The sequence below is a fragment of the Perissodus microlepis genome, chromosome 13 (assembly GCF_051167445.1).
Source record: "Perissodus microlepis isolate ML-2025 ecotype Zambia chromosome 13, ASM5116744v1, whole genome shotgun sequence".
NCBI classification, from domain to species: domain Eukaryota; kingdom Metazoa; phylum Chordata; class Actinopteri; order Cichliformes; family Cichlidae; genus Perissodus; species Perissodus microlepis.
The window spans coordinates 20,903,309-20,919,068 of NC_140473.1; the positions used below are offsets into that span (position 1 = coordinate 20,903,309).

General features: G+C 36.1%; 2 protein-coding genes across 4 annotated transcripts; one reads left to right on the forward strand and one right to left on the reverse strand.

Moving 5' to 3' along the window:
* Window positions 1-5,014: 5,014 nt before the first annotated feature.
* LOC146375110 (uncharacterized) lies at window positions 5,015-7,167 on the forward strand. Of its 2 annotated transcripts, XM_084949156.1 has the most exons (8): window positions 5,015-5,135; window positions 5,476-5,576; window positions 5,668-5,977; window positions 6,078-6,160; window positions 6,335-6,378; window positions 6,534-6,567; window positions 6,683-6,744; window positions 7,057-7,167. In XM_084949156.1, the coding sequence occupies exons 1-8, from the start codon at window positions 5,015-5,017 to the stop codon at window positions 7,142-7,144; spliced, it is 843 nt and encodes a 280-aa protein (XP_084805282.1). In that variant the 3' UTR covers window positions 7,145-7,167. The 2 variants fall into 2 exon arrangements, with proteins under 2 accessions (XP_084805282.1, XP_084805281.1); XM_084949155.1 differs by having other exon boundaries at window positions 6,534-6,744.
* Window positions 7,168-7,259: 92 nt separating this feature from the next.
* LOC146375111 (uncharacterized) lies at window positions 7,260-11,311 on the reverse strand. 2 transcript variants are annotated; one of them, XM_084949590.1, is made up of 5 exons: window positions 11,132-11,311; window positions 10,819-10,924; window positions 9,478-10,207; window positions 8,269-8,487; window positions 7,260-7,656 (listed from the first exon to the last, which is right to left on the reverse strand). In XM_084949590.1, the coding sequence occupies exons 2-5, from the start codon at window positions 10,919-10,921 to the stop codon at window positions 7,503-7,505; spliced, it is 1,206 nt and encodes a 401-aa protein (XP_084805716.1). In that variant the 5' UTR covers window positions 10,922-10,924; window positions 11,132-11,311; the 3' UTR covers window positions 7,260-7,502. The 2 variants fall into 2 exon arrangements, with proteins under 2 accessions (XP_084805716.1, XP_084805715.1); XM_084949589.1 differs by lacking the exon at window positions 11,132-11,311 and having other exon boundaries at window positions 10,819-11,039.
* Between the last annotated feature and the right edge of the window lie 4,449 nt (window positions 11,312-15,760).

Here is a 15,760-nt window from a genome sequence, read left to right on the forward strand (position 1 = left end):
TAACAAAAGGTTTCTGTCTGTTGCCGTCTGATTTTTTTGTCTTCCACAAATGCCAATGAAACCCGTGTTAATTATGTTATTGTAATGCATGGGAAAATCAGGAAACCAATTACAGAAAGCTTTGGGACAGCATTTTCACAACCAGTTTGGTCTTGCCTCTTAATAGCACAATCTATGTTTAATATCAGCAATGCACTGCTATTCTCAACCCTGAATGGAAGATGCTCCATATATTTCGTGTTCTTCAACAAAAAGTTTAAATCCACAAAATATTCAGTATGCAGCTATATAAAACAGAAATGCAGCATCCACATTGTTTGTTCTGAATCAGTCAGTTATTGATTTCCTTTTTTCTTAGCTAAGCAATTCATTAAATAATTGTTACACCTTTAGTGGTGATTAAATCTCTCTGAACAAGTTCCAAGTTGCAAATAAAACAATGCTCTTTACATAAGTCATGTGCTTTAAAATATGTCATAACGTCTTAAAGTATAACAACAATGTATAGGTAGTATAGTAGAAATATATATTATTGCCATGAGATAACTGAATGCGACTGAACAGGGACAGAATAAGGCTTACAGACAGCAACAATGAGTTTGTGGTAGAATGAGTAATAAGACAGTAAAATGATGGATCTTTGACGTCTGTTTTATTTTGTCCAGATGGTCACACAATCTGTCATTTGGATAAAAAATAGCAGTCCAGCCTATTAAATACCCTTTTCTGGACAATTAACTGTACTACTTCCTCTGCATCAGACACCCATGCTTTAGAAATAGCATCCTGATTAACTAGTTGGCTGTAGGGTACAACTATTCAGAGACTCAGAGCATGCTGTGTGGGTGAACAACAACCTGTTGGTGAGCAGAGGGGAATATTTATATTTTTTCCCCAAGTATGAGTGGGAAAAAAAAAACATTTCTCTGATTGCAAACACTAAAAACTGATCTAGCCAGAGAGAAAGAAGCATTTTAGAGAGATTTGAAGAGACAGAAATGGTAAAGGAGAAAGAAAAAGTGGAAAGAAATGGAGGAATATTGAGATTCTGCTGGCTCCCCGAGTTATGTCTGGTATTCCGGGAGAGAAAGGGCCTCTGCAGCATAGGGCATAAAACTTTCATAGCTCTGTCGGGATCCTCTGTTTCTTCTGGATTATTTATCAAATAGTGAAGTTGTTTATCACACAGCTAATACTGCTATGCTCAGGTATGAGCCAGGCAGTTTCACATATATTGAGCTTCATAATGAATATTAATCTGTTTTCTAGCAATATAAAGGGCAAAAAAAATGGATGTGCCATATTTATTTGACTTAAGCATAGGGTACTACACAGCTAACCTAGAGAGCTCTTTCTCTGAAGTTGTCTGGAAAAACATGCGGCATAAATTGCCTAATGAGGATATTATTAAGGGTGGATTTAGTACAGGGCTGTGATTCATCCAGACAGAAAGAACAAAGTTGCCACAAAAAGTACTTGAAAAGTGCAATCCTCCAGCAAGGCCAATGTCACACAGCATATAAAGAAAATACTCTGAATTGCCATCCAAATGTAATTGGCTGTTTCTTTACACATGTTCCACCACTTTTCAAGACATTTTGTAAGCAGCTTTTTTCTTTAGTAGTCCTGCTGCCTGACAAAGAGTTATAAAGATGTGCAAACAAAAAGCACTGAGACGATTTTTCTACTAAGGCTTTTAGTCTTTGCGGAGGAACAAAAACTACCATCAAAATTGCTGATGCTCCCCAAAACAAGAAAAAGTCCCCCAGAAACAAAAGTCCTCCTGTTATCAAAAGCAGGATCTGTGGCAGTAATGATAGGTTTTTTGCTAATTGACTCTATTTAGCTCTAAGGGCATTTTTTGGCCTCACAACAGTCATTATCTCATCCTAATTAATCCCATTAGAAACCATGTACAGGTCACTGATGGCTGTGTGATGTAGTGAGAGCAAGGTATCAGATGCCCTTTTGTAGTGACATACCAGGAGCTGCTTTAGCTTGGCTCGCCACTGCGCCACAAGAATAATAATAAGACATCACATTGAATCGTATTTAATGTACTGACGATTAACTGAAAGCATAACTGATTAAAGTCTAAACAAGTAATTCACTAAATTACTGACTTTCCCCACATTTTCCTGTATATGGCTTCTTTAAAAATTTGCTACGACTTTTTATTTTACATTTCATTCTAAATATGATGGCAAACTTTGTCATTTAGATAGCACTGTCACTGTGAGCAAGCTTGAAAGCTACCATTGTTGCATTGTGACCTTTGCAGCATAGGTTTACATGGCTGAGCAGCTCGTGTGGGTGTAACATGTAGGTGGCCCAGTATCTTTGTCCATATCGTGTATTTCCCATAATGCATCAAGATAGCATGCAAACAGCTTTGATATAATTTATTTTAAAAAGGTAGAATGCACCAGAGACTCCAAATATAAATGAATAAACTGTAAATATAACCACACCTGCTGTATTTATCACATTAATTAACCTGTAACCCTTCACTGGCACAATGAGAGGCATTAAAAGTAATGCATGCAAAATTGTTTCAGTCTAAACAGCCTGAGGTCTGAACCTCTGATCTTCAGACTGAGCTTTGTCTTTGAGATTGATCTTTTCCCTCATGTTAAACTAAGCTAACGGTGTACATCTGTCGTTATTAAATATTACTTAGACTTACATCAAATAATCACATTAAGGGCAACTGACAGTACTGTCCACAGTAATCTTTAGCCTGCAAACATAAAACAGAAATACTTTTACAAATGATCACCCAAATTTCAACGCCTTAAGAATTTTAGAAGTATTTAATTACTATAGTTAAGCATTATATAGCAGCAGATGTAAAATATACCAAACGATTATAGAGCTGGAATGTCTAAAGTATTATTTAACACCTCACTGAGATCCTGCAGTTGCACTCACAGACAAAATCCAGGCAGAAATATAAAATGCTCATCATAGTTTGAGAGTGTGTGTTTGTAAGAGTGGAAAAACACTCAGACTCATAGCAAAACATTATTAACAATGGTGATTACAATGTAACAGAATGGTCTGAAGTTTTAACGAAAGGTTATGTAAGGTTATATGTACCAGACACGCATTTTTTAATTTTGACAAGCATTAGAGTTTAACAAAGTGTAGCGTTAACGTGAACAGGCTGAGTTACAAGACCTCTGCCAGATGTAAGCTTTGCTTCTGATATTGAACATGTAGTCACGGGATTGTTTGACACTGGGCCTAACCCTAACCCCCCCTACGGTGGCCCTGAGAGGCCAAACGGACTGCAACTTCAGAAAACACTTGCAAAAAGAAAAATGCTGCAAAAAGGAAAACGCTGCAAAAAGAAAGACGCTGCACTGCAACTTCAAGAAAAACGCTGCACTGCAAGAAGAAAAACGCTACAAAAAGAAAGACGCTGCACTGCAACTTCAAGAAAAACGCTGCACCGCAAAAAGAAAAACGCTACAAAAAGAAAGACGCTGCACTGCAACTTCAAGAAAAACGCTGCACCGCAAAAAGAAAAACGCTACAAAAAGAAAGACGCTGCACTGCAACTTCAAGAAAAACGCTGCACCGCAAAAAGAAAAACGCTACAAAAAGAAAGACGCTGCACTGCAACTTCAAGAAAAACGCTGCACCGCAAAAAGAAAAACGCTACAAAAAGAAAGACGCTGCACTGCAACTTCAAGAAAAACGCTGCACTGCAAGAAGAAAAACGCTACAAAAAGAAAGACGCTGCACTGCAACTTCAAGAAAAACGCTGCACTGCAAAAAGAAAAACGCTACAAAAAGAAAGACGCTGCACTGCAACTTCAAGATAAACGCTGCACTGCAAAAAGAAAAACGCTACAAAAAGAAAGACGCTGCACTGCAACTTCAAGATAAACGCTGCACTGCAAAAAGAAAAACGCTGCAAAAAGAAAAGCGCTGCAAAAGCACACAAAGCACAACGGAAATAGGAAAAAAGACAACGGAAATGTTCCTGGGGAGACAATAACCCGACGGACCAGTTGCACGAACCAAAACATGCTAACCAGTGCGCTAGGACTGGGACACACTTCAAAGAAGTGGAGGAGAGGTAAATGTGTTGTAATCTCATGATTCTAATAATACTACAGATATGTTTGCAGTGTTTGGGAGTAACGAAATACATATAACACTCACGTATTTAAAATACAAAATATGAGTAACTGTATTCCGTTACAGTTACTGTGTAAATAGGTGGTATTCAGAATACAGTTTTTTTGTTGAAATAAATAGATTACACATCATTATTTTCCTATTTCGTATGTTAGGCTATGCCCTCTCTATTTTTTTGTTAATTCCACTCTGGTGGAAACCCAAACAAAACAAGCATTAAGCTCTAATGCCTGTGTCTCAGTTTCGCGGCCCATGCCACCTCTACTTGCGGCAGTATAATGACATGACAAAATATTTTCAATAATTATTGTTCAAAAAATTAGTTAATATGAAGGCAATAGGCAGAGTATTACAGGCATAGCGATAAAGGATGTGCCCTCATGTAGTCCGTGCTGCAGGGAGAATGGACGTTAAGTTTCTGTGAGCCAGGGAGTGAGAAAAAGGAAAGTGGAAAAGTATGAGTTCTCACCTAGCAGAAAAGGGAGATGGAAGCATGTAAATATAATAATAACCACTGCAGCCAAAAACAGTGCCTGACGAGTCCAGATGTAAGTACACTGTTTAGACTCGACTGTACAATGTGTTTGTGTTTTCCTCCGAAACAATAAGTTCGGTTGAAGCTGCCTTTCAACGCCTCTCTCTGTCTCTCGCTAGCAAAGTTGACCAAAACTGTAAAGCTAGTTCCAGGTGCGAGCCAGACACTGAACCCCACGTATTAGCCAAAGGTCCCTTTACAACAGTTCGGAGCTGCAGATATATATATATATATATATATAGATATATATATATATATATATATATATATATTTGACTGTTTTGTAAAATAAATTGCTAAAATCATACAACTCATGTTTTTCAGGTTAAGATGTATTGTCCATTCTGTGGATTCCAGTTTGAGAACTTGACAAAATTTTGCTGTTCCTATGGAAAAGACATAAGTTTTGTACCAGCTAAAGATGCTTCCACAGAACAAGAACACTCAAGAGGTAATTTTTTCTGAACTTCCTGCTATTGTAACTCGTTCTATACGGAAAAAAGTTAAAAGGGCAAGATTTGTTCAGGTGTTTGTAATTTACAGATAGTGTCATAAATGAAAAAAAAAAAAGGAAAACTATAGACATCAGGTGTCATGTGACTAATAAATCTGCATTTCTGAAAGCAAAGACATTTTTCTGCTGGATGTGACTGTGGGGAAGAGGTAGATTTTTTTGTGCATTATGTTCATATGTTTTTTGAATAATGACTTTTTCATGTTTGCTTTTGAATTATAAACAACGATAGACCAATAAAGAGTCTCTCTGTCTTTCACCCTTTTTTCCTGTTCAGCCAAGACAGTTGTTCAGCAGTTCTTCAAGTACCGTGAAGGTAAAGAGGCAGAAAGGAGGATGTTCTCAAAATCCAAAAAGAAATCAAAGAAAACAGTGAAGGTATAAATACAAAGTTTTTTAAATGTTAATCTGTTGTCTGACAACACTTTTCTAATATGTGACCACTTTTTTTTCCTAAAATGTAATCTAGATTTCTGTTGGGATCATGAACAAAAAGAGGACTGGCATGAGACCCATAAGAGGGAAATCACTACCATTACATGTTGACCCAAGCTGGTCATCTGAGAGGCTGTTGGGTGCTGCCATTAAAAAATTGAAAGCTTTCAACCAAGATATGAAAGATGTAGAATCCATCCTGCTCTACCCTGATGGCTCTCAAATAAAAAATATTCCAGGAACTGACACACCCTTTACGATTGAACTCTACAAAGAGGCTGTTGGCAAGCCTTACCAAAGAATTACACTATTTGTCTGCACACTTGAGGACTTTTTGTCAGAATGTGAGTTAAATATAATTGCCATTAATTCTTTTTTATACTCATATTGTTAAAGATTACTGTGTTGAAGATTTTAACCAAAGTATTTCATACGTTCCCACAGATGTTAGTGTTTCAGAAGTTGAGGAGGATGATGAAGTTATCGTTAGGGTACCACCCGTTACGTCACCCCTCTCTGACACAGTGGTATGTAAATCTCAAGGATTCATTAGTTCGAGATGTTAGTGCTCTCAGTTCCGGCATAATGCATTCAATGTCTGGATATAAGACTAATATCATTCTATCGTTGTGTATATATAGTGGTAAGAATCTGAGCAGCCATAATCAACGAGTTTGGTGTTTGATGATTTTATCTGACAGCTTTGGTCAAGTCCAGAAAGCAGTACACCAGAGCCTATACGTCGGTAAGTTGGCTACCTTCTAGCACATTGATCTGGCCTCTGTGGCAGGTATATAAACATCTAATGTTCTTAACACTTTAATGTTAGCATTTGATGGCCACAAAAGCATGTTATGTCTTATAACATTTTCTTTTTATCATTGGATCTATATTTTATAGGTCAACTTCAATATCCCAAACATCTGATGTGCAAGTACATAATACTCTTTTGTATAACAATGTTGCATATTTAATTGTTAAGTTTCATTTGCATGCCATTACATCTGCAGTTGTTATGGTATTGTGTTGTGTTTGTGTTTATGCTGAAGGTTCAGTGTGGTACAGAATCTCAAATGGCATCCACATCAGGAGAACATACTACAAGTTACAAGTTAGTCTTAAGTTATAAAATTACATGATTTCCCCTAGGGATCAATGAAGTATTATGATTCTGATTGTGATTCTAAAATTTAAAAAATATGAAATGATATATCTTGTAAATAATTATAAAGTAATAAGCTCAGTGAAACCGTTTTTTGTTGTTGTTGTTGTTTTTTAATTATAGAGGTTCTCTATCTAATCCATAACTTGAGCAAATTCAGTCACGGTGAAGTATTTCAGACCTAACCCAGCCAAATGTAGAGCCAGAATTACTATTACATAAAATGTATTTTAATCTTCTGTTTTTACTCTCCTTTGACAGTATCTATACCAATATCTATGCACCTGTCGTTATTGACAGCAGTTCTTCAGATGCTGAGGGAGAGGAGTTGCAAAAGGAAAACTGGTAACTTTCATATCTCGAATAAGTACAATAAACCCATAGTGTTTGATTACATTTTTTTGTAAGATATGCAAGTTGTTCTTGGAGTTAAAAAAAAAAAAAAAAAAAAGAAAAACCCACATAAATACAGGTCTCGCTGAATGCTTTTGTAAACCTTTGTTTGTAAAACAGATCTCCAAATTAATCAACGTGTTTGTTACAACACCTAATTAAAAGGAACAAGTTATTTTGTACAGTATGGTCTTTTGATTTCTTCAGGTAGAAAGCGTACACACTGAAAAGTTGACGGTAGTGAAACTATTTATATAAAAACTATGGTACTATTTTTTTCAATACTCATTAAAGTTGGTTTGTGACAATTAGTGTCAGTGGTAATTGTACCCACTCTGTCTTTCCAAGTTTGTGAAATGAACCTGGAGATTGTCGTCCCCACATAGACTGTACTGAGCAGGTAGAATGTCATCAAACTGGTGCAGGATTTCTTGAGGCACTTGGAATCCACACTCTCTTCCACCATACCTTAGGTCAGTCAGAAAAATGAACAAATTCAGTCACTTCTCCATGTACTATCCTTCAAGGTTACAGCAAAAGCGCAAAGTCAATCTTATAATTAAAAGTCAGTTCTGGAAATTGTGATTTTAAAGAATCTTCATTATGCATATATCTACATTTGTCATTTTTAGCCAAGATGTGATCCAAAGTTAAAATGATTGTCTAACATTTTTTTTTTTTTTTTTTGGAAAAAAATATAAAAATAAAACGTATGTGCATGAAGTCAGAGAACAGAACTAATGGCAAAACACAAGTAGCAGCTTTAATTTCTATTCAGCAAAAAGGTGAAAACAACAAAACACACTATTCAATTGCTAAAGTGTGTGTAATACCTGCTGTGAGTAACAGTTAGGGCAAATTGTTAAACCTAAATGACATACTGCTTACTTAACTCAAGTGGTTAGGTCAAGAAAGAAAAGAGTGCACATAAGGGATGGACTGTTCCTGAACCATTTTATAAATGAACAAAAGGTTTAATAACAGCAAGCTGGACAGGTATCCTGCACATACAATACACTATACTGAGGAAGAAAAATTTTAGTAAAACTATGAAATAAAATACATGGACTAAATACATACCTATGAGGCAGGTGATACATGGCTTCTGGTTTACCAGATGGACAACAAGATTGGCGCATAGGTCGGATGGTGTGAGTGTTCCAGAGATCTCTGTACTCGCCAAGCTCTTTTTGCAAGACATTGAGGAAGACATATCGTAGAAGGCATTTATGTTCATGACTGCCGTTGAAAAGATGCCTCTCCCTCAGGTCACTGAAGAGTTCAATCCAGAACTGAGTTCTAATGGTGGAATGACAAGGCATATAAAATTTAATAACACAAGTAATTCAATGTAATTGTCCTCTTTAAAAAAAAGTCATAATCTTAAGAATATTGAAATGTGCGCAATTTCGTTCAAAGAAAAGCTTATTCACATGTTCTGAAGTGTTTCATCAATGCACTGCAGGAAAAAAAAAGCAACTTCACACAAATAACAAAATTTAACAAAATGATTAATCCTTCTGTTATTCCTGCATTTGGCGGTTGAACTTAAGAAAAGTTGTAATATACAGGTCTGTCCATGTAAATGTACTATTTTGTTTCTACATGAACACTGAAGCTGTTATCACTTGTTAGATAACACACAGAAATCCAAAAGCTAGTGAAAACATCAGTATTTTTTTTTTTGGCACACAAAGTCGAAGAAATGTCTGAAACGAATGACCTCCTCTAACAAATTTCTGTCATGTTGGATCAATGTTCTTATATTACTCATATTACAGTTCTCAAATTTGAAGAATCCCTTGTTCTTTTATTTATATGACTCCCTACAGGTAAACTATTTGATCTAGATGTTAGTTTGGTACTACATAGGCACACAAATTTGAATAAATTTTACTCAATTTTAAATACATCAATCTTTACTGATGCCATTGCCTCTAGGATTTATAATAATTTATTAAAATGTTGAATGTCAGTTTGTTTGTTGTTTTTTATAGTTCCTTTTTAGGACTTTTGTGGAATGTCTGAGTAGGATTTTCTTTTTGAGTGTGTTGTTTTAATACAAACAAATGTCACTGGTATACCACACCATTTATTATATTTTTTGAAGCAGTTGTGCATCACATGAGAAAAATGTGTAGCTGACTATGTTTTTCTTTGTTTGTTTGTGACTGTAATTTAATATTTGAGTATAAAACCCCACCCACAAAAAAAAGTATATCGCTGACCACGAAACACCTTCAGAACCATTCAATTTTAGTTTCAGAATATATTTTAAAAGCCATGTACCTTTGCTTTCTGAACGAAGACCACCAACTTTCAATCCGTTGATTTGTAGTTGAGGTACCATACATATGACTGTGGGCTCCTGCAAGTTCATCTCCATGGTCTGATCTTAAAGCACAGTGAATGGCTACCATTGTGCCATTTTCTGTGCCACAGTCTGTACGAAGGCATGCTGGAAGTTGACCAAACCGTGACAAGCACTCCATATAATATTTTGCAATGATACCTGGGTCATTATTTGAGCTGCCACAGCTGAGCCACATAACTTTCCTTGAAAATCCATCGACACATGCACTAATAGCAACACCAAAGGGCTTCAGCTTATCATAACCATCCACATGCCACACTTGATTTGGTCCTTCTGAAAAATATCCTCTTCGAACAAACCTGCGTTTACAGCGACGCTTAACACCATATGGATCTAGTCTTGAGAGTATGTGCATTACATCATTTCTTTTAACTTTCAGATTATACTTTTGTCGCAGTGTCTGACACATGGATCTGTAACCCAGAAGCTGACCTGAGCCTCTCAGTTCTTGTGTAACAGTGGAAATGACAATGTCAGTGGGAGTAAAGTCAGTCCTTCTAGTCATTCCAGCATCTTTTAGCCTCCTCTTTAATGTTCTCAGACTCATACAAATATTATGCTTGTTTTCAAGAAAATCCAGGATCACTTCATATGTATGGCCCTCAGAGAAATACTTATTGATGATGTCTGTGACTGAGACTGGGCCTAAGGTTGAAGAGAAAACATGAAAAGATAATTACGACCACAGGAATCCACAAATGCACTTAATAAGTGTTTTTTTAAAAAAAATACCACATCTGAAACAAGTCTCAATAAACATGACTCAAGTATTTAATCTTCTTGATGTGTGCTTAAATAAAGGCCAGCAAAAGCTCAAAGAACATGGACCAGGATTCAGGACTTATCACTCTCATTAAGACCTCTATGCTGACAACTCAAAATGAGCAAAATTAGAGAAGTTAGAAGAATTTCGTCACTGTGTACATATGTCCTATTAAGTCATAAACTAGTTTTTAAAATTATGCCGTAGAACCGGTGGCAGGCTTAAACCAGAATACAGTTCTTAGTACCTACCAGTTCATGCCTTTACGGTTTTTGGAATTCTGATTTATCTTTGCATACAGAGTCTTTAACAATACAAAAACCTTAGAATAAGGAAATGAATATAGTACTTTGGAATGGCACATGAATAATAATCCCCCCCCCAAAAAAAGTTAAACACGCACTACTGACGCTACTGTGGTGTATATAAGTCATTATGAAGCAATTAAAAGGTGAGCAATAAATACTAGAACTTAGGAAAGTGAAGTGCTTACCATTCTCTATAAAAGGTGCTAAAACTTGAATGTTAGTTCCACAGGACCCACAAAAAACTCCAATTTGCCCCACTAGCTGGATTCCACAATATGGACAATACATTGCCTGATGAAGACACAATGCCAAATGAAAACCTGAACACATTAACTGCAATATTCCTTAATGACTTTGACTTATTAGTATTTGTTCTCGAGTTTAAAAAAGCTTCATTTCTAAGCCTACATAAAACATTATCTTTGTTAGAATTATCTTTGAATGTATATTCCAGATATCTGTAGTATTATTAGAATCATGAGATTACAACACATTTACCTCTCCTCCACTTCTTTGAAGTGTGTCCCAGTCCTAGCGCACTGGTTAGCATGTTTTGGTTCGTGCAACTGGTCCGTCGGGTTATTGTCTCCCCAGGAACATTTCCGTTGTCTTTTTTCCTATTTCCGTTGTGCTTTGTGTGCTTTTGCAGCGCTTTTCTTTTTGTAGCGTTTTTCTTCTTGCAGTGCAGCGTTTTTCTTGAAGTTGCAGTGCAGCGTCTTTCTTTTTGCAGCGTTTTCCTTTTTGCAGCATTTTTCTTTTTGCAAGTGTTTTCTGAAGTTGCAGTCCATTTGGCCTCTCAGGGCTTTGCCTTTTTTTTTTTCTTTATGTCTCATAAAACAAAAATAAACATCAATCACAATTTCATTAAGTTTAAGTTTCCTTCATTTTTTCTGAGTTAACAGTACAAAACCAAAATATATTGTTATATATTGCTGTATAAAGAACAACAGCACCTGTTTTCGTTAAATAAAGAACTAAAAAGAATCATTAGACTTTTTTTTATTGGATGCTATACACCATGGTAACAACTGAAACTATAGTTAGAGCTTTATCCCTATTCATTTTGTACTTTTCTCATAGTGAACTTGGTTAATGTCAAAAATGATGCTTGAGCATTTCTCTGCGGCAATCAGAACTTAACATTTGAAACAAAATATGATTAGTTTTTTCTGTTTATTCAGCACTGACTTTCAAATCGAATCAAACCTCAGCTATGTAGTCTGATAAGTGATCTTTGGGAGCCAATTTACTTGTAAATATTAGGTAATTTATTTATTTTTTTTAAGTTAGCTTTTATTGTTTTTCTACACCAGTAGAAAGGAATAAGTTATTAGTCTTTTTCCACACAGACTGTGCTTTAGGAGGATAAAGGTTATTCTTTTCAGGGGACTTGATAATAGTAATTAAATGCAATACTTTCTTTTTGTAGCACACGCACACCATTGTTGTTCAGCATTGTGTTGACTGTGGACTAATGAACATGAACATTCAAAAGAAGAGATGCCTTTTAGTTTTTCAGAAGTTGCCCTGGGATCCTCTTTCACATGTCAAGTTATTACACACCTTGTTCTTGGAGTGATCTTTATTGACCTTTTCTGGAGAGGAGGATAACAATGGTTTTGAATTTCTGTCATTTCTTCTTGGTCTGTCTAACTGGTGATTGGTGGAGTTCAACCTTTTCTGTAACATTTTCCAGTCTGATAAGAATCAAAACCACTTCTTTTGAAGACAAGAAATCTGAACAAATCTTATTTCTTTGTCCCATAACACACGTGTAGACATGTGTTGTGAGATCAGACTTTGATTCTTGAAGTAAAGGTGGGCTTACTGCTCACGTGTGAATGCTTCTCTGTTCACTGAAAACACTTGATTTTAATTCACTGATAATCCTAGAGGTTCACATATCTTGGATCCTCACAGATATTTAAAGTTTTCAAATCCCTCAATAAATAAAGTATATTATTTAATTTCCTTAATTTGGTTTCTTGTTATCTAGTTTTTGGACTAGTATGACAATCAGAAAATGTTTGAGATCACATTTGTGAATGTGATCTCAAACACAAAGTATACGTGAAGTATAAAGTGCATTTGAATCATTTAGGGCAGAGCAGTTAAACTGAAAAAGATAATTAAAGGAACAAAAAAACCCCAAAACAACCACATATGGTCATTATAGAAAAAACAAACACAAACAGGATGTAACTAACAGAGACATGACATGCAGGCAGAGGAGGGAGACAAAGAAAAACGGGAAGTGATTTAACAAAACAAAAACAGGAATCAAAATGTTTAGAAAACAAAAACGGTGCTTTTTGGCAGGACAGTGGTCCTTCTCTGCATGGTGGCTTTTTCCTGCCACCCAAGGTCCAAATGGAGCATTCCTGGTTTTGTTGTTTATCCTGCTGTAGGCTTTTCTTCTGTTTATGCCTTTTCTAATGTCAGGACCTTCCAGATTAATTTACTTTGGCACACTTCCTGTCCTAACCCTCAGGTAAAGAACCATTTATTTCTTAAATATACTGATGCCCATAGTTCTGTTTATTATAGTCCCAAATGCTGAATATTTTGCTGTTGTACTGAGCTTGAAAGGTAAGCTTTAAATAAATGTTATGCAAGAATCAAATATATTTCCTTCAGCTGAAAGGTTAGTTGTTACCATTTAGGTAGCAAATTTGAAAAAGCCATTTTCAGATTGTTTCACAACACTAATGTGCAGAATTTGTTTTTAAACTTTTGGATGTTTTATATGCAAGTAGTTGGATCTAGAAGCATCTACTGTACGTGGGCCACCAAATACCTTAATAGGAGTGAATAATACATAATTTAATAGTAAGGCACTTTCCCAATATTAAATAATATTGTGTAACATCAGCACTCTGACAGGAGAGGCCCTTTTTGCTTCATGAAAAATTCAAAATTTTAGAAGCAGTAATGTTTCTCATTATAATGCCAAGAATGAAGTGCCATTTTCATTTTGCCCTTGTTTAAAGCAGTTGGTTTAGGCTTCTGAGTCCCACAAGTAGAAAGTGTAAAAGCACATTCCTCCCACCTTGGTGTACAATAAGGCACTATTATGTGCTTCTCCATCATCACACTGCACATTTGTTTTTGTCTTCTTTAGGAAATGGTTGACTAATTTACTCATGAGGGCAGCTGTGTAGTCGGTTGGTTCACCTCCCTCTGGCTCCACTGAGACTATGGCACTCTGTCAGTCATTGGGCTCCCTACATTGGTCCAGATGGAAATATCTTAGCACAGCAGTCTTTGGATGGCTTACCGTGAAATTTGGTGCAGAGGAGGATAAAGCCACACGCTTTTTGTTCTCTAACTATAAGACGCACAATATTTCTGGTGGTGTGTGAAATACCTGGAATATTAACTAAACAGCTTTAATATTATTAGACTCAGAGTGACTTGCTTGGTGGTACTCTGACTTTTCATCCAGCAAAGAAACTTGCTTAACATCTGCATGCTGTCATTGTGAGAAAAATGGAAAGCGAACATTATTATTTAGTGGTTTAGAAAGAGCCATTTGAGTTTCCTTACTTATCACTAAACCTGGATTGAATTTTAAATTGACTAAATCAGAAGGTCATCAGAAGTTGTGTCCTGTAAATAGTTCCAGTATTGTATCAAGACAGTTTTGATGAAAAGGATTTTCTAAAGGTTGAAAGCACCAGACACTCTTTGTATATATAGAAACATTTACTGCATTTGTTTGCAAAATAAGCCTTTATTGGAAAAGCTAGTGTTTTATGAAATGTAATGCATGCTAAATTATTGCAGTTTAAATTGCCTGAGGCCTGAACTTCTGATCTTCAGAGTTTTCTGCATATTTTTTTGTCCCTTGTTAAACAAATTTAACCTTGTACAGCTGCTGTTAATGAATATTACTTAAACTTACATTAAATGATTACCTTAAGGGTAACCTACAGTACTGTGCACAATAATCTTGAGACTGCCAACAGAAAAAGAGTTGAAAAAATTGGAAGACCATTGCAAATTATCCCCTAAATTTCAAAAGCGTATACATTTTAGACATAGTTGGCTATTAAAAAGCAGGATTATTATAGGGAAAAATAATCAACCCTAAAACTTTTGAATACATTACAGTGCTGGAAGTTTGAAGGTGAGAACTGTTGTGTTGCATTTTGCATGCTTTGTAGTACAATCATGGGCCTTCAAAGTGTACATCACCAAAAGAACACTTTGCTCTGCTGACTAAGAACAGGTAAAACTATTTAGACAGCAAAATTGTTTCTAATGACAACATACAAAGGTTTACATCACTCAGTAGCTAAAAAGATATTTTTATGGCAAGTGTAGAAACAAATCACTTATCAAAATTAAAAGTTTAGGGGGCAAAAAAGACAAACAGCTTTCCTCTGGACAAGAAGGTGAAAGCCCTGCATGCAGTTTGAGGTGTGATGGCTCAATGAATGGATAATAAGGCTGCAGAGGCAGTTTGGACAGACGGTCAGTGATCTTCCCGAAGGGAGAATAGACGTTATTTTACAGCAGATTGCCTACACTGCCCACACGAGCTAATTATACAGACTGTTCATGCGAGTCATGTATGGCAAAATTGTTTAATTACAAAGTCCCTGTTCCTGCGATGGTGTGCTTTGTGAAAAACTGATGGAGATATTGGTTTTGCATGTAAAACTCATCCATTTTGTGACTTTCATTAACACATGGTACATTATCTATATTTCTCATTAAGATATTTTCCTTATATGCATATTCATTTAATTCACTATGCCTTGTGGAATGTTTAAAATTTGGACTTGTCTTCAAGATAAAAGTATGAGTAATCTCTTGTGGTGAAAATAATCTAAGTAGCTCCCCTGGAGAATTAGATTTTTGTCCAAAAGCGAGAAAGAGCTTCTGCATGTGCTGTATCAGATGTGGAGGTGAAAAAGGTCATGTCATAAAATGAGTCATGACATAAAATTGTCCCAGTGGACTGTTTGTGTTAGGCAAAAATGGGAAGTATGTCTGTGACAGGACCCGGCCCAGCTCTCAGAACAAGGTCAGTAGTTCCTTTGAGCACTGCCATAGATACTTTGACGCTCTGCTCAACATCGCATACGAGACTGGCAGGCACGATTACTGGACAGGAAAGGT